General features: G+C 57.9%; 4 protein-coding genes across 4 annotated transcripts in view; 2 read left to right on the top strand and 2 right to left on the bottom strand.

The window, feature by feature from the left end:
* Positions 1–3,385, top strand: part of LOC123252762 (acyl-CoA (8-3)-desaturase-like) — a 60,070-nt gene extending 56,685 nt beyond the window's left edge. Inside the window, exons 2-5 of the mRNA XM_044682009.1 lie at positions 8–174; positions 277–356; positions 487–612; positions 1,321–3,385. Coding sequence (XP_044537944.1) covers positions 8–174; positions 277–356; positions 487–612; positions 1,321–1,372 — 425 coding nt within the window. The 3' untranslated portion in view covers positions 1,373–3,385. The remainder of the gene's footprint in view (positions 1–7; positions 175–276; positions 357–486; positions 613–1,320) is intronic.
* A 1,363-nt stretch (positions 3,386–4,748) lies between these two features.
* Positions 4,749–8,007, bottom strand: FEN1 (flap structure-specific endonuclease 1). Its single transcript, XM_044680968.1, has 2 exons — positions 7,984–8,007; positions 4,749–6,291 (listed from the first exon to the last, which is right to left on the bottom strand). The coding sequence occupies exon 2, from the start codon at positions 6,284–6,286 to the stop codon at positions 5,144–5,146; it is 1,143 nt and encodes a 380-aa protein (XP_044536903.1). The 5' UTR covers positions 6,287–6,291; positions 7,984–8,007; the 3' UTR covers positions 4,749–5,143.
* Positions 8,008–8,242: 235 nt separating this feature from the next.
* TMEM258 (transmembrane protein 258) lies at positions 8,243–9,988 on the top strand. The gene is made up of 4 exons (XM_044680901.1): positions 8,243–8,323; positions 8,950–9,059; positions 9,173–9,307; positions 9,863–9,988. The coding sequence occupies exons 1-3, from the start codon at positions 8,321–8,323 to the stop codon at positions 9,297–9,299; spliced, it is 240 nt and encodes a 79-aa protein (XP_044536836.1). The 5' UTR covers positions 8,243–8,320; the 3' UTR covers positions 9,300–9,307; positions 9,863–9,988.
* Positions 9,989–15,251: 5,263 nt separating this feature from the next.
* On the bottom strand, positions 15,252–16,695 carry MYRF (myelin regulatory factor). Its single transcript, XM_044681411.1, has 3 exons — positions 16,620–16,695; positions 15,711–15,785; positions 15,252–15,427 (listed from the first exon to the last, which is right to left on the bottom strand). The coding sequence occupies exons 1-3, from the start codon at positions 16,686–16,688 to the stop codon at positions 15,347–15,349; spliced, it is 225 nt and encodes a 74-aa protein (XP_044537346.1). The 5' UTR covers positions 16,689–16,695; the 3' UTR covers positions 15,252–15,346.
* Between the last annotated feature and the right edge of the window lie 92 nt (positions 16,696–16,787).

Genomic DNA, 16,787 nt, shown 5'->3' with positions numbered 1-16,787 from the left:
GGGACAGGGGCCGCCCTGGGGCTCCTGGGTCTCGGGGTGCTGGGGGAGGTCCGGCGACACGGCCGCTGCTTCCCCAGGTTCCTGGAGAGCAACTGGTTCGTGTGGGTGACGCAGATGAACCACATCCCGATGCACATCGACCACGACAGGAACGTGGACTGGGTGTCCACGCAGGTAAGATGGTGCTCGGGAGGCCCCGGGGAAGGCCAGGGAACACCTGAACCCTCCGAGGGCTCGTGGGCTCCTCGGGGCCCCCATTCGGACCTTCTCCCCCAGCTGCAGGCAACGTGCAACGTGCACGAGTCCTTCTTCAACGACTGGTTCAGCGGCCACCTCAACTTCCAGATCGAGCACCAGTGAGTCTGGGGGGCGGGGCGGGGGCACCACGAAGGGCCCCCCACTAGGGTAAGGGGCGGGGACATTGGCCGTGTGGGAGCCGAGGGCAGGCCGGCCTCGGACTCGACATTTCCGTGACTCTCCCCTCAGCCTCTTCCCCACCATGCCGAGGCACAATTACCACAAGGTGGCCCCGCTGGTGAGATCCTTGTGCGCCAAACACGGCATCGAATATCAGTCCAAGCCTCTGCTCTCCGCCTTTGCCGACATCGTCCAGTGAGTACCGGGTCCGGGAAGGCAGGCGATGGGCCTGGCGGTGCCGTTCAGAAGGGCGAGGAGCTCTGCTGCGGCCCCAAGCCAGGAAGCCCAAAGGGCACATTTTGTGGCACATTCTCTGCGCCCCCCTCCCGGCTCCTGGCCGAGTCACCTTCCCAGGATTCCACCTCGGGGTCCTCCTGGGCCAAGTTCTGGCCGGCCCTGCATCGCGGCTCCCCACCTGCCCTCCTTCTAGCCCGGCCCGGCCCGGCTCCCTCGTGATAAGCGTGAGGCTGCCGCTCCTCCGAGGGCGCTTGGGCCATCCTGTCCCTGTCGTTAGCCGAGGACAGGTTTTCTCTCTCACTTTGGACCGAAGGTTCCGAGGGCAGGAGCAGCCCTTTTCCACCTTCGTCTCCTGGGCATCCAGGAGTCCATTCAGAATTTCCCTCCCAAAGGCCTGCCAGTGCCGGATCCAAGTGAGATCCTTCCTCTCCAGAAGAGAGCGTGTGGGGACGCAGAATTGTAGGAAGAGGTGTCTGAGCTGGGCCGAGGACCCTGGCGACTCCCCTCACACGGAGGTCACCTGTCCCTGCCCGGGCCAGTCCTAGGACGGCCGAGTCATGGCTTCCCAGAGCCAAGGGGGAGCCATCCCCGCCTGATGCCAAGATACCCTGGACGATGGAGTGGTCCACCCTGGCCCCGCTCATCGTCTTCTCTTTGCCTCCACAGCTCGCTGAAGGAGTCTGGACAGCTCTGGCTGGATGCCTATCTTCAAAAATAAAGCGAGAATCTCCGGAAGAGGAGGAAGAGGGGCTCTTGGGCCAGAAGCAGGGGAAGGAAAAGGGACGATGCCACTTCAATTTTCATTTCCAGTGTGGACAGGGAAGATGGGGACGGAATGATAAGGGGTTCTGTCCCTACTGACTCCCCTTTATCTGCTAAGGTCATAGTTTAGGGGCCAGGAGGGGAAATCGTCGTACGACAATGAGAAGCCATTCGGCGGCTGGTGACATTCTGGATCCTTTCTAGGTTGGCAGGCAGTAAACCAAGCAAGAGCAAGAAAAAGGAACTCTTAGAACTCAGTCAAGAAAAATATTTGACCACTTGGGGTTCATCAGTGGAACCGTATCCCAGAGTCAGAGGAGGGAGAGGCCAAGCTGAATCCTCCCAGCCATCGGGGCTGGTTGCCGTTTTCCCCGTGGGCCCCCCGAGGAGCTGAGCTCCCCCCCCCCAGCTCCAGAATGATTGGCACACTAGCAAGAGAAGAGGGGCAGTTTGAGGCTTTGGAGATGGAAAATTCAGGAAGAATACACTCAAACCAGAATCCCTCCCCTGCTGCTTGGAGGCCTAGGCCCAATACACAGCCTCCAGAAGTCAGAAGGGCCTCCACACCTCTCCAGGGAGGGCTCGGGGAATCGGTAGGAGTTGTGTCTGCCCCCTATGCCGTACCCAGGACGCACAAAGTGGATTTGGTTCTAACTGTGGCCTTCCCACTTGGTACCCAAAGTGGTTGTTTCATTAGAAGATCCCCAACACTCCATTCCCCACCCATCACCACCAGGAGCTGGGGAGCCCGCACTTACTCTAGCCCTCCAGGATGTTTCACAGGAAAGCTGGGCTTTGCCCACCCCTCTCCTTTCTCCAAACAAGCAGGGCTCCCAAAGGTTTCTCCTTATTTTCCTGCCCACAAGTTCCAAGTCAGGGAACTCCAGCCAGCCAGGATGAAGGGTAGGAAAGGCACCAGCTAGGCTTCCACAGGGAAGTCCAAAGGGACTGAGGGTGGTTGGGCCCTGCTACAAACCTAAATTACCTTAGGCTTTGAAGGTCTAATTAAGGCACTGTCCTCGGGCAGGGGCAGGAAATAAAAGCCAGGGATGTGGGGGCATTCCAATATTGGTTCCCTGCCTTAGGTGGTGCCACCTCCCAGCCAGGGAAATAACCTTTGGCTCCACGAGTATCTAATGGCCCTCTCTGGCGCTGATTTGGGGAGCCGACTCGTTCATTTTCTCTCAACATTCCAAGCCTTCCCCACTCTGCCAGGTTCCGAACAATAAGGGCCGTGATCCTCCTCTCCCCCTGGCAGATGGATCATCTGGCAATCGTGGTGGGCAATAAAAAGGCCCCGAGACCATCTTGAGTGAGGGAGCAGAGTTAGGGCACAGCCTGGATGACTGGGGAGATGTGGCCAAGTAGACCAGGGGGGCCTCCAAGATGTGACTCATGGCTGCGTGTATCAGAATGTAGATGGAAGGTCAGAGGGGAAAATGTATTTTCCAAGTGGACGATCTCTCATTTGGTCCTGCCAGACAATGCCAACAAACCCCATCTTGATCCAGATGGCCGCCCCCAACTCCCTGGCTCTCACTCCAGAGGTGATGGGGAGTTCTCCTGACTTCCCTCTGCCTCCTAGGCTTTGGTGCTACCAAGAGGGGGACACATGACTCTTGTAGAGTTTCGGTCACCCCGGGGACTCCTAATCTATAAGGTGGCCTTGGGTGCTGTTCCAAGGCCTGCCTGGAGTACTTTTCAATAGTGTGGCCTTCCCCATTCTGCCTTGCCCTTTGGTCCCTCAACAGCAGCCAGGGATGACCTGTAACAGGCTTCAGAAAAGGGCGCTAACAAAAATCTCCCCCATCTTGTTCGGTGACGGCTCCCCATTTGTCTCCGTCTTCCCAGATCCCGTCAGGTGGCAGTGACTTCTGCTAGGCCTGGTTCAGTGCCTGTGCCAATGATGTTATTTTTAAAAATCAAGGCTGTAACTCGATGCTGATGAATAAAATGATTTTTGGTCCAAGTTCTTCCATGATCCCAAGGGCTCCAATGGCCACTCTCCCTCCTCACACTTCTCAATGAACTCTGGCCACTGAATGCTTTGAGTCTACTGGGCAGGAGTAATGGGTTCATTACAAGCAAGGCCCTAAAGCAGGGGGAAATGCTCAGGCAGCTGGGAGTCCTTTTGCTCTGTCCTCGCGGCTTCTCCTTGACCTCATTCGCCTCTCCTCCCTCTCCCCGCACTCTATCCTACTTGGAGCCAGGTTTTCTTGTGGCAATGAATTTGAGGTCGGCTTTTCAGCTCTTCCATCCTGAACTGGGCCCGTCGGCCTTCTTAGCCTTAACGGGCCTAATGCTACTTGGAATGCAGAAAGCTCCTAGGCCCAACTGCAAAGGAGGCTCCCTTCTGCCTACCCCACATCCACTTGGCTCTGGCAGAACGACGCTGTTCTGAAGAGCTCATTTGTCAAATGCTATAAAAAACCACAGCCAGCCAAGGCCAGGCCATACTGATTCTCCTTCCACGGGGTCCAAAGGAAGGCCGGCCAACTCCCCGGAGAACAAAGCACCCACCCAACACCAGCTTTCCCAGTGAACTGCATACAAAGGCCCCTCTCCCCCACCCCCCTGATGGGCAAAGGGATCTGTCCCAGGGTCTGGGAGCCAAAAGGGCCCCCGAGTGAGCGACATCCGGCTCAGCCTTCTGCTACTTCACAGGGTCAACCTAGTTTAATAAATCAGCTCACGAAGTGCCCACAGGCCACTGGTGTCCTGGGTGCCTGCGCTGGCCTGTCAAACGTTTTCCCCAAGGCTTTGTTGGCTGTCCCAGTCCCAGTTTAATCCTCCTCTGGTGACCCCTTCTCTTTGCCAACCTCCAATCAATGGCCCCGTGACATTTCCTCTAAGCTCTCCAGAGCCCGCCCACAAATGTGATGGGAATGCCCAAGGCTATGCAGGGCTCTCTGCCCACCCCAGCTTCCCAGCATGCAAGCACCAAATGGCCTCAATTCCATGCCCCGAATCCGCTTGACTGAGATGCCCTACCTGCCAGGGATTTGGGAGCTGATCTGAGAGGCTGCCCCCCGCCCCAACTTAACACCCTGGGAGCCAAGGACTCGTGGGGCTGGTTGGCCTTCTCCTAGCTTCGAGTTTCCAGGGGGTCACCCTCTAGAAGGCACAAAGAGATCCTCTCTGCTCCTCCCTCGGATTAAGTACAAAAACCAGGGAAGTGATGACTTTAAACTGGGGCCCCCGAGCCCCTGGCCCTCCCCTACCTGCCCGGGCTGCCCAGCAGGGGGAGGTAGACCGCTTCTCCAGGCCTCCTTGCTGGGGCTATTTCATAGGAGATGGTGCCACCTCGTGGCCGCTCCTCACCATCCAGGGGCCAGCATCTAACAATTTTATTTGCTTTTTCTGAGAAGCTTAAACAAACCAGGAAAATAAGCATCCACACCTTGGCGACTCTCCCGTCAGAGGAACAAGGCCAAACGCTGTGGTTTCACCCGCATTCCAGATTCCCAGGGCCGGAGGGCTCTTGCCCCTCCACCGGCCCCCCGTGCTACTTTGGAATCCTCTTTGCCCTCCCACAGAAGGCAGGTCCAACAGGGTCTTGACCAAGCTAGACAAGAACACGTGAGCAAGCCGTGGCTGCTCCTACAACCTCCTCGAGCTAACCCCAGAGGAGAACAAGACAAGCGGGCGGTCCAGCACCCCCGCCCCAACATGACAAGACCCTAAAAGCATCACTCAGGGGCTGCCCCCTGATAGGGAGGGCCGGGCTTTATTTGCCCTTTTTGGGTCTCCCAGGGGTGGCAGACTTTGGCTTCTTCTTGGCAGCCCCCTTGGGCTCTAGACCCTTGCGCTTGGCTGACGTGAGGCAGCCTGTGACCTTGAAGAAGTCGTCCAGCCGGCCCTGCGTACTACCCTGGCGACTCTTGCTCAGCCGCCGGACCCCGTTACGGACACGATCCTCATTGAATTGCTTTTCCCCACACATAAATTGAACCAGGCCCTCCTCATCAGGCTCGTTCCACTTGAGCTCTACAGTGTTCACGTCCAGCACCTCGGGCTCTAGGAAGAGGCGATGGGCCTCCTTGTGCAGCCAGTTTTCAGGCACGGGGTACTTGCTAGGGTCCAGCTTCCGGATGATCTCCTCGATGCTCTTGTGCTGTTGGATGAGATCGATGGCACGCTTAGGCCCGATGCCTCGGATGCTCTCACAGTAGTCGCTGCCCAGGAGGATGCACAGGTCCACGAACTGCTCCTGGGTGAGGCCCAGGCCCTGCAGGACACGGCTCAGGTGGAACTCCTGGATGGGCAGCTTCTTGGCCTCACTGGCAGTCAGGTGCCGCATCAGCACAGGGCTGCCGAAGGTCAAGCAGTCCATGTCCTCGGTGGCAGCGGCATAGACTTTGCCAGCCTTTGCCAGAGCAGCACAGCTGGCCTCGGCCTCACCAGGCGCCTCCAGATAGGGGATGCCCATGAGGCGCAGCAGCTGCTTGCATTCATCATTGTGCTCCTTAGTGACCTTCACCAGCCGCTTGGAGAACTTGTCGGCCTCCTCCTGGGCCCCCGTATCCAGTGCGTGCTGCAGCTGCTTCTCAGCCTCGGCCCGCCTCTCGCCACGCTTGGCCAGCTCACCCGACTTGAGCTGGGGTGGCTTGCCATCGAACACGTACACTGGCTTGATGCCGTTTTCCACCATGCGGATGGTGCGGTAGAACATGCCCACCAGGTGGCTGGTGGCCTCGCCCTCCTCATTCTGGAGCATGTCTCCCCCATGCCGCACCGCAATCAGGAACTGGTAAATGCTCATGGAGGCATCGATGGCCACCTTCCGGCCAAAGTAGCTCTTGATGTCATTCTCCCGAATGGCGCTGGGGGCCACATCCGCGATCAGCTTGGCCAGGCCGTGGATTCCCATGGCACCTGGGAGAGGGAGCAAACAAGCAAGGGGGCTCAGAACTGGCAGAGGGAAAAGGTCTGTGGGAGGAGGACTGTGAGACCCCATGGTCTCCTCCTCCTCCTCCTCCTCCAGAGAGGCTTGGTCCTTTCCTGCCACCTCCTTGGGACTCCTGGCTTGTTGGCCTGAGCACAGGCCGCCCAAGTCCTTGGACCCTTTCCAAGACCAGTGTCCAAAGAGGCCTCCATGAAGCTTTCACTGGCTTAGGGCTGTCAGACTTCTAGGAGGCCTTGGCTTCCCTAAGAACTCTCACTCCTCTCTGCTCAGCACACCCTCCCTAGACATTCATGTACACACTCTGGGCTATATTACTTTGCACCCTTTCTTGGTTCTGAGGGACAGTTAGATGATGCAGTAAGAGATGCACTGGGCCTGGAGTCAGGAAGGCTGGGGTGTGTGTGTGTGTGTTTATATAGAGTCTGTGGAGAAGGCCATCTAGCATCACAAAATTAGGAGTTTGGGGGGGGGAGGAGGATGGAAAAGAAGGAAGAGAATTTATGAGAATGAAATGGGGATTCTGTCAACATTCAGACTTTTGCTTTCCCCCTAATTTCTGGATAGGTTACTTACTGGGATTATTGGACTATTATATGTTTTAATATAGAGGTATACGCTTTACTCTGTGGGTTATTACACTCCTCAAAACAGAATATGTAGTTATATGTGCATGTATGTGATTATGTATGGGCAGATGTATATACATGGAGTTATATGTGGGTGGGCACATGTATATATGCTTATATATGTATATATGTGTGTGCGCATATATAAATGCCAATACAATAAATATGGAACAATCTGAGTCCATATGGAGAAGCCTGACCTCCTACTGTGAGAGTTACAAGAGGAAAAGCCTGGCCTGAAGAAGGAAATGGGACTAGAAAAGAATCAGGTCTCAGTTTCCTAAGCTAAGCAAAGAGCTATAACCCCCTCGGGACAGTGTCTCCCTCATTAGAATGGGGGCCTGGCCTGGACCAGGGCCAAAGAGACCCCTACCTCCCAGGTGACAAGGACTGTCAGGAGATTCTCTGAGGTCTGTCTTCATTCCCTTCTCATCCCCTTTCCCCTGGTATCTCTCACACCCAGGGTGGTGCCCTCCCTCCAACCCCCCAACATTGGGACTCTGCTGTGTTCTGCTCTGCTCCTCACCGCTTCCCCGAGAGGGAGGGGCTGTCATCACCCCATTTTACAGAGAAGGAAACTGCGGCCGCCGCGGTTGGAAAGAGATTTCCCTAGGGTCACCCAGCCACGAAGTGGGTGATGCTGTATTCGAACCCGATGTCCAATTGTTTGCTTTGTGTCCATTCTGCCCACCGGGAGGGCCGGTGCCTCCCACAGAGACTAGCATACCCGCTTGGGACAGCCTGTCCCGTGTACGAGGAGGTAAGGACTCCCTGAAGGCGACAAGTCACTTTCCGGACGCCTGCCTCAGTTTCCCTAACCGCAAAATAGGGATCAGAGCAACTTCTAGCCGGGAGAAATAAATTACCCTGACACACAGCAGGCGCCTAATTAATGCCCGTCTCCTTCCCCTCCCCCAGGGTTGTTTCGAGTGCCGCGCGGGCCCAGCACGGAACCTAGCACATAGGCAGGCGCTAATTAATGCCCGTCCCCTCCCGTCCTCCCGGGGAGATCTCTGGGTACATGGCGGGACTCACCGAGGGGTCCGTTGGGGTGGTGGAGGTAACAGAGAAGATTGGGTCCCGCGCGAACTCTCCTCCTCTCCCAGACTGAGGCTGCCGGCGCCTTCCAAAGCCCGCGCTCCCGTCACGTGGCCTCCCTGCCGTGCGCGGCATGCCGGGACTTGTAGTCCTTCCCGCTTCAGCTCGCCAGGCCCAGGGGTCTGCAGGACTACGCGGCCCAGGATGCTTCGCGCAGTCACTGGACCCGCTTCCGCTTCCGCTTCTGCTACCGCTTCCGGCGGTGGCGTTCCCGTCCCGGCAGACGTGGCCTTCCGGTTCTGGAACCCGAGCAGAGTCGCTGACTGCCGGCAAGATGGTGAGAAGGGTCACTGGGAGGGACGCGAGAAGACTCCGGCCCAGCTACAGACCCTAGGAAGCCCCCTGTGATCTCTCTCCCCTCCCAGACAAGCGTTTTACAATCCGGATCTGGTCCGGTCCTCACAGGGCCCCTGGGAGGCGGGGGCTATCAGCACCCCCATTAGACAGATGGGGAAATTAAGGCAGGCAGGTTCGGGGACTCGTCCAGGGCCACCCAGCCGAGGCCTTGTCCCCAGCAGAGCCCCTCGTTTCCCCGTCTGTAGAAGGGGGGAGGGTGAGGATTTCACTCTTACTTCCTGGGGCTGGGGCTTACAGTAGGCGCCGCATCAGTGTTAGCTGTCCTGGGAGAGCCCAGATTTTGGACAAGTCACGTGACTGATGGAGCCAAGTGTCGCGGAGCTGACCCTCCTTCAGGGAGCACTTGAGTGGAGTCAGATGGGGAGGGGGGGCGGGGTGTAGACAGCAGGTACCACAGCACAGCACACGAAGGGTTAGTCTGAGATCGCCGGACCAGGAGTCTGCAGAGACCGACTTTTAGTCCTTTGGGGTGCCTTATCAATGCTGCCAACCTGCCTGGACTGGGGGCGGGGCAGGGCTCAGCTACCCTTCCTGCTTCTCCCGCAGGAGCTGGAGGCCATGAGCAGGTACACAAGCCCGGTGAACCCGGCCGTCTTCCCCCACCTCACCGTAGTCTTGTTGGCCATCGGCATGTTCTTCACTGCCTGGTTCTTCGTGTATCCTTTCTCGGGCAAGGGCTGGGAGGGGGCCTTGGGCTTAAGGATGAATAGACCAATGGGGCGCTGGACACAGCCACAGCCTTGGGGTCTTGTCCTTGACCCTGGCCCAGCTATGAGGTCACCTCCACCAAGTACACCCGGGACATCTACAAAGAGCTGCTCATCTCCCTGGTGGCCTCCCTCTTCATGGGCTTCGGGGTCCTCTTCCTGCTGCTCTGGGTGGGCATATACGTGTGAGGGCCCAGGTAAGATCCCGTGGGGGGTGCACAGGAGCCAGGGTGCTTTTAACTTCCTACCATCTCCACCTACTGCCCAGTCTTGTGCCGGAGAGTGCAAAGACTGGGCCTTAGTTTCCCCCAAAGTAAAAATGGGAGGGTTTGGATTTTGCAGCCTTTAAAGCCCCAAATCTCCAATCCTGTGATAGGACAGTGGATCCTGGCACACTGGAGAAGGGGCTGTGCCAGGGTCTTGGATCACTGCATGGTAACGTGGGCTTGTGTGCCATTCCCATGCCAAGGGATAAGGCAGTAATAAAGTCATTTCACCCCATGACTCCCTTCCAGCTCAGCTTCTCTTTGGTGCCAGGGAATTTGCCTTATCTGAAGCATCCTCCTAGCCCCAGAGTGGGCAGAGCCTCCTCAGGAGGGACAGATCCCAGAGAACTCAGAGCCGCTTTTGTGGGCCAACACCAGTGACCTCTGCCCTAGCCCTGAGGGCTGGGAGACCCTTGGGGGGGGGGATGAAGAAAAGGGGAAGAGAAGGGCTCGAGAGTCTCACTCATCTGCCTCTTTTCCTTTCAGGCTCCCTCCGTTCGGTGTCCCTGCCATCCCACCTTTTTTCCCCTCCGAAGAGTTTTTGTACTGTTGCTAAACACAAATTTCCACTGACTTCTAATAAATGCAGATGAATTTGCCTTTGTAAATAAAGCAAGGCCAGCCTGATCTCACTGCCTTGTGGGGAGGGAACCCTCTGATGAACCCCAAGAGGCTCTTAGCCCCATGAATAAAGGCTCACCCACCCCCATTACCTGTGTGCCCCATAGTAAATATGAAACTGGAAGGGGGGCCACCCAGCTTCCAAAAGGCCTGCTACCTCTGCTCTCTGGGTGGGTAAGGTGTGCCCTTGGGGATTTAAGGCAGGTGGGCAGATGGGTAGCCAGAACACTGCCCTGATGCTGGAACATCCCACTGAAGAGGCGGTTAGAGCATGGGGTCACCCAGCACCCATTGATTTCAGCAAAAGGAGCTCACTGACCTCATCACCTTTCGTATAAGAAGAAATGTCTGGACTGGCAGCTAAGGGAAGCATGTGAAACGAGCTTATGTAGACCATGGGTGATGCCTGTCATGCTCTTCTTTTTTTTTTTTTTAAACCCTTGTACTTCTGTGTATTGGCTCCTTGGTGGAAGAGTGGTAAAGGTGGGCCATAGGGGTCGAGTGACTTGCCCAGGGTCACACAGCTGGGAAGTGTCTGAGGCCGGATTTGAACCCAGGACCTCCCGTCTCTAGGCTTGGCTCTCAATCCACTGAGCTACCCAGCTGCCCCGTCATGCTCTTCTAAACAAGAGATGGGCCTGGACGACAGAGAGGTGTCTGGTGTCACTTGGTTAAATGACAGAACCCGAGGGGTGCTCAGTGAATGCACTCTGAGGGTGTGGCATGAGGGAGGGAGGCGATGGACAGTTATCCTTTTCCAATGGTCAGGTGACCCAAAATTTCTGTGTTGACTGTCCAGAGTGTAGCTCTGGGTGTCTTCATCTTTGTTGGCCTTAGGGGCTTCCTAGCTAGGTGATCCTGGGGATACTATTTGCCTCAGTTTCTTCATCTATAAAATGGGGATGATAATAATAGCACCTCCCTCCTAGGATTCTTCTGAGGTCAAATGAAGCATTAATTGTAAAGGGCTTTGCACAGTGCCTGGCACTTAGGTGCTATTTAAATGTTAGCGAGAAGAATAATTCTTATTTGTGCATCCAGGACCCCTCAGGCAGGGAGTCTGCAGAGACCCCTGCTCAGAATCACGGTACAGGCATAACAATGTAGGGGTTACACAGAGGATTACAAAGGAAGCCAGTTGCAGAGAGATACAGATTGATGTTCAGTAGGTAGCCACATGGCTGGCTGGATGGAACACCAGGCCCAGAGATGGGGGTCCTGGGTCCTAATCTGGCCTTGGACACTTCCTAGCTGAGTGATCCTGGGCAAGTCACTTAACCCCCATGGCCTAGTCCTTTTGGCTCTTTTGCCTTGGAACCAATACACAGTTCTGATTCTGAGATGGAAGGTGAGGATTACAGGGAGCCCAGGTTAAAGAGCAGTGGCCCACCCTGCAGAGGGGGTCAGTAGGGATGGATGGACAATAGAAAGTCAGCTTCTGAATGTAAGCCGAGGGCAGGGGGACAGGCAGTGTGTGCCTGGGCAGAACAGTTTGACTGAAAGGATCTGGGACAGCTGGCAGGAGCCTTGCCTTCTGAGGCAGCATTGAGAGGCTCAGTGCCCTGGTCAGGCCACTTGGGGGCACCTCGGATAAAGCTCCCCTCCAAGTCCTGTTCCCAAAGGCCCTGGGCTCCTCGTCCTCAGCCTCTTCCTGGGGCCCTCCCCGAGGGTCCCCATGGTGCCCTCTCACCTTCCTCAACCCAAAACACTAGCATGGGCTCCCGCTGCCAGGTGTTACCCCAAAGGGCTGAGCATACAAAGGCAAGAACAGGCGGGTCTTCTCCCCAGTGTAGCTCCCTGCACAAGATGCACCCAAGGAGGAACGATGCACTTTGAGAAGGGAGAGAAGCCTTGCCAGAGGCAGGAGGGCGGCGCCTGGACAGGTGAGGGGATGAACAAAGGATTCAGGGCCGGGGAGGGAGAATGGAGGGATGTTCAGGAAGGCTAGAAAGGGAGCTTGGGGCTCTCCCCTGACCAGTCAAGGTGAAGGAGCCAGCAGAGGAGTGCCCTGCGCAGACGGGGGCCACCACACTCAGGGGGCTGGAGAAATGTCCACACCAGGATCTCCATCTGGGGTTCCAAGGCCTCCACTGCACTCGGCTGACTCTCCAGTCTATGGGGCCAGCCTGAAGGCCAGGACAGATTCATCTTCCCACCTACGCTGACTGCTCTGCCATGTGGTCCCTTGGTGTCCCTCACTCTTCACCTCTCTGACCTCCATGTCGAACCAGTGGCCAGAAATCTTGCCATTCTCCCTCTTCAATCTCTGGCACCCCAATCCTTGTCCGGGCCCTCATCACCTCTCGGCAAGGAAGTCATAAATAGACCAGTCTGCCTGCCTACCTCTGCGGCCTCTGCCTTCTCTGATCCTTCCTTCCAGTCCCTGGCACACTCATCTAACCCCATGACTGCTCAAGGATCTTCCATGGCTCCCACTGTCTTTCCAGGCTTCACTTACAAAGTTGTCCTTGGCTCCCTCAGCTGAGCTGGACGCCTCTCTTTCATTCATGCTGTGACCCAGGCTGTCCCTCAGCCCAGTGCCTGGAATGAACTCCATGTCCCAGAGCGGCCAAAGGGCCCTCAGCTCGGTGTAATAGGGCCTGGGCGCTCCTGCCCTTCAGGGACGAGCCCTGGCCTCGCAGGAGTGACCTGGATGGGAGCTCCCAGGGTCCAGAGGGGGGCCCCCAGGAGGGCACTCAGGGTCACGCCACAATCATCTGAAGGGGCTGGGCGGCATCCAAAGGTCAGCCCTGGGAAGGGCAGCGTCCGGTCCTGCTCGTGCTGGAGGGGGGCTCCCCTGCGAGCTGGGGGGGGCCCTCCTCAAGGAAGCTCAGTGACCACTGACCAGGGAATTGTCCCTTGGATGTTGGTCCCTTTTCACTGAAGTCATTGGGTTGGGCCAGCTGGGTGGCTCAGTGGATGGAGAGCCAGATCTGGAGATGGGAGGTCCTGACCTCCAATACTTCCTAGCTGGGTGACCCTGGGCAAGTCACTTCACCCCCATTGCCCGGCTCTTCCTGCTCTCCTGCCTTGGCACAGATACTCATATCTTTTTTTAAGACAGAAACTAAGCTTAAAAGAAAACAAAAGAAACCGTTGGGGTGTGTTCTAAGGCCCAGCTCGGTGACGCCCGGCTGCAGGGGTGCCCTCCCTCTTCACGTCGCTCTTTGTGCCCGTTTACATGCTCCCCTCTACCATCCCGGTGTGTGTCTATGTCCAGGCCCCCCCTCCCCCACATGGCTTGGGGCAGGGCCCTTTCCCCCTCCTTCCCATCTCTGACCCTCGCTTAGCATGTAACGGTTTTTAATAAATGTCTGGGCAGCTGGATTGAGTTCGAGTTCTGACCTCCTCGGAACGAGACCTTTGCCTCCCGGCCTCAGTTTTCTCATCCATAAAATGGGAGAAGGGGAGACGGGTGATGGGGCGACGCAGGGCAGGTTCCAAGAAGAGCTGAGGCCGCAAGCTTGGATACAAAGCAGTATTTATAGATTTATTTATATATGTATATTTGCCTCCGGAAGAAAGGACGGTCCAGGGGAAGCCAACAGAAAGGGTCAGACTTAGCACAATATAAATATGAATCAAAGCTCGGGGCGGGGATGGTTAACGCAGGGCAGGCGGCTAAGCAGGGCAGGGCCGGAGGTCTGGGGGAGACGGGACGGTGAGAGCCGGTGAGCGGACAGTTAGTGCCGGGGGGCCCTATTTACAGCAGGCGGTGGGGACGGGAATTAGCTAAAGAAACAAGACTCCGGTGTCAGGCTGGCAAAGTTCTTCTGGGCCTCCCAGCACCAGAATGGGGGGCTCTCTGCCCTCACCTTCCACCACGGGAATAAGGCAACTTTGGTCCAAAATTAAACGCCCCTTGGGGCTCCCTCTGGGTCCCCCCACCCCGGGGCATTGGCCCAGGCAGACCCTCCTCCTCCTGGGGGGGCAGCGGAGAGATCCCGGGCAGGACGGGAAATTCTTAGCTCTAGGGAGGTGGTTGAAAGGCACCAAGGGGGTGCCCCCCAATAACAGGGGCAGAGGGAAAGGGGGGCAGTTTCCTATGGAGAGTCTGTCCCCCTGCTTGGCAACAAGGAGCCAACAACTCCAATCTTGGGCCCCTGGGCACTGACACCCCAGATCCCCCCTCCCCCCAAAAGCGCTTCGAGAGCCCTAAAGCCAAAGGCATTGTTGGGGAACAGCACTTGGGAGGTGTGTGAAGGGGGGCCAAGGCCAGAGACCTACCTCGTGGCCCAGGAGCCTGGGAAAGAGAATGGGGGCCCTGTCCCCTCTCCCGCTTTCAGGGGGGAGCGTCGTAGCAGCCACGGGCCCCCAAGTTTGGCCTTTGGAGTGGAGCCAGAAGTTGGGGGGAAGGGCAGGGGCTGCTTTGGCAGTGGGAGGCTGAAGGCTGGGCGGGAAGGGGGCCGAGCTCAGGACGCTCGTCCCTCTGGGCCTGCCCCGATCCAAGTACATTTTAGTAATTAGCTCCTAATGACAGAACCTGGCAAACAAGGAACAGCCCCGGGGCTGTGGCCGCCTCTCCGGGCCCAGCATCCCCCTCACATCGAGCCTGTCCCACCTGCTGGGCCCCCGAGAGCAGGGGCCGAAGGTGGGGGTTCAAAGACGGCCAGAAACTTGTCCGGCCCAACCAACAACTCCACCTCGTGTCCGAACGGAGATTTCCCAGGGACCTTCCCTACCGCGTCCGGACCCGCCTCACAGCCTTACACCCCGGGCGGGACAAGGGGGTGAAGCCGCCCAGGCCCTCCAGCCCCGAGGCCGCCCCTCCCGGCGCCCAGGAAACCCCTTTCCAGGCTTCAAGCTGAGTGGTCTGCCGCAGGCGGGACAGGGGACCTCCCGGAGGCCAGGAGGCCCTTCCGCCGGCTCCCGGCCCTGCCCCACAGGCCTGGGGACGCCCCAGGCTTGCCAGAGGCCTGGGCCGGGGGGAGGGTCAGAGGAGTCGGGTAGGGACAGGCCCCTGGACAGCCACATGTGGACCCTCGGAGTGAACTGGTTCAGCCCCTTTCCTGAATGGGAGAAGCCTGAAGGCCGCCTGGCCAGGCTTCCCCCGGGCGGAGGCGCGGGTAGGGCAGCGATTCCAGTGTGAGGACTTCCAGTTTCTTCTGTCCAGCCCAGGCCGCGGCCTGAGCCTCTGCAGCAGGAATTCCAGTGTGAGTCCCGAGAGCTCCAGTGTCAGACGGGCTGAGCAGAGAGCAGCCCCCGGGCTGGGGTGGGCGCAGGGTCACCTCCCCCAGCCTGCTCCAGTGTAACATGGTCACATCCAGTGTGGGAGAAGAGAAGACCCCCGAGGGGCCCCGGGTCCTCGGGGTGGGCTCTGCCTGGTGTGGGGCCCGGGCAGGGGCCGGCTCAGTCACACAGGCGATAGAAGTGGAAGTAATAGTCGGTGACGGGCTGGGGGGGCGCCTCCGAGCTGCAGTTGGCCTGACCCTGGGGAGGAAGGCCGAAGGGGCAGAGCTGAACCGGACGCCCCGCCAACGCCCCGACTCCCTCTTGGCCTGGCTGGCTCCGAGAGAAGGCGCTCCAGGCCTCCCCTCGCCCTCATCCCTTGGCCCCATTTTAGCTCAACAGTCTTAACAAAGCACCGTCAAAGCCCTTCCTGACTCTCGGAGGCCCTGCGTGAGCCTGGGAGCTCCCACCCGCTCTGCGCTTGGGCATGGGGAGCCCCGGCCAGAGGGCGGCCGGAGAAGGACCTTCCTGGGCCAGTACTCACCAGCAGGGCCACTCGGAAGTGGTAAGCGAACTCCTGGAAGGACAAGATGGCCACAGGCCACTGGTGGGAGGTACCCTGGGAAGAAGGGGGTCGAGAGAGTGAAGGACACCCCAATAAGCCCCAACCCTGTGATCTAGGCTCAGTCCATTCATGTCACCATAAAGCAGATGAAGAAACTAAGGTGGCCTGAGATAGCAGAGGTCAGGAGGGAGTCTGGCCCCAGCTCACAGAGAGCTAGGAGTGAGAATGGTAGCCCATCCATCTGTCCATCCATCCGTCCATCTGTCCATCCATCCATCCGTCCATCCATCCATCCATCCATCCATCCACCTGTCCATCCATCCATCCATCCATCCATTCATCTTTCAAGCATTTATTAATCACCAGTTGTGTGCCAGGCTCTGTACTAAGTGCTTTACAAATATTATCTCATTTAATCCTCACCAACCCTGGGAGATGGGCGCTTTTATGCCTGTTTTACAGATGAGGAAAGATGAGGGTTAAGTGACTTGCTCAGGGTCACACAGCTGGTGTCTGAGGCCACATCCTGACTCCAGGGCCGGCTCTCGATGGCACCCCCTTCTGCCCCCTCGCCACACTATTATCAGAATTTCTGCTGTCCTGACTAGAAACAAGAGCTCTTGCCCAGGCTTGGCCCAACTGCTGTCATTCATGTATTCATTCGTTCATCCCAGATGCACAAGCGCCATCTCCCATCTCCCAGCCTTTCCCCAGGCAGTGCCCTCTCCCCGGCCTCTTCTTCCACCCCAGCTGCCAGAAGCAGGTGCAGACGTCTGGGTGTCCCCCGGGGCCCCTGGGGCTCCTTGAGGGCAGGGAGCTCTCCCGGCCTCTCCTGGTGCTTCAGAGGCGGCTCCCTCACCCTCCGGCTCTGGGGCGCCCCGACCCTACCTGGGTGTCACTGTGGACGTGGAGGCTGCGGGGAAAGGCGCCCTCCTCGCACGGGTTCTCCTGCGACATCAGGCTGCACAAGGCCACCGAGACAGGGAAGCTGGAGCTGGGGAGGGCAGAGGGAGGGGAGGCTGAGCCCCGCCTGGCTGGCAGTGCCCCCCCTGCCCC

Source organism: Gracilinanus agilis, chromosome 6 (assembly GCF_016433145.1).
Source record: "Gracilinanus agilis isolate LMUSP501 chromosome 6, AgileGrace, whole genome shotgun sequence".
NCBI lineage: Eukaryota > Metazoa > Chordata > Mammalia > Didelphimorphia > Didelphidae > Gracilinanus > Gracilinanus agilis.
The sequence above is the reverse complement of the archived record's forward strand: the minus strand, read 5'-3'. Positions and strand labels throughout refer to the sequence as shown.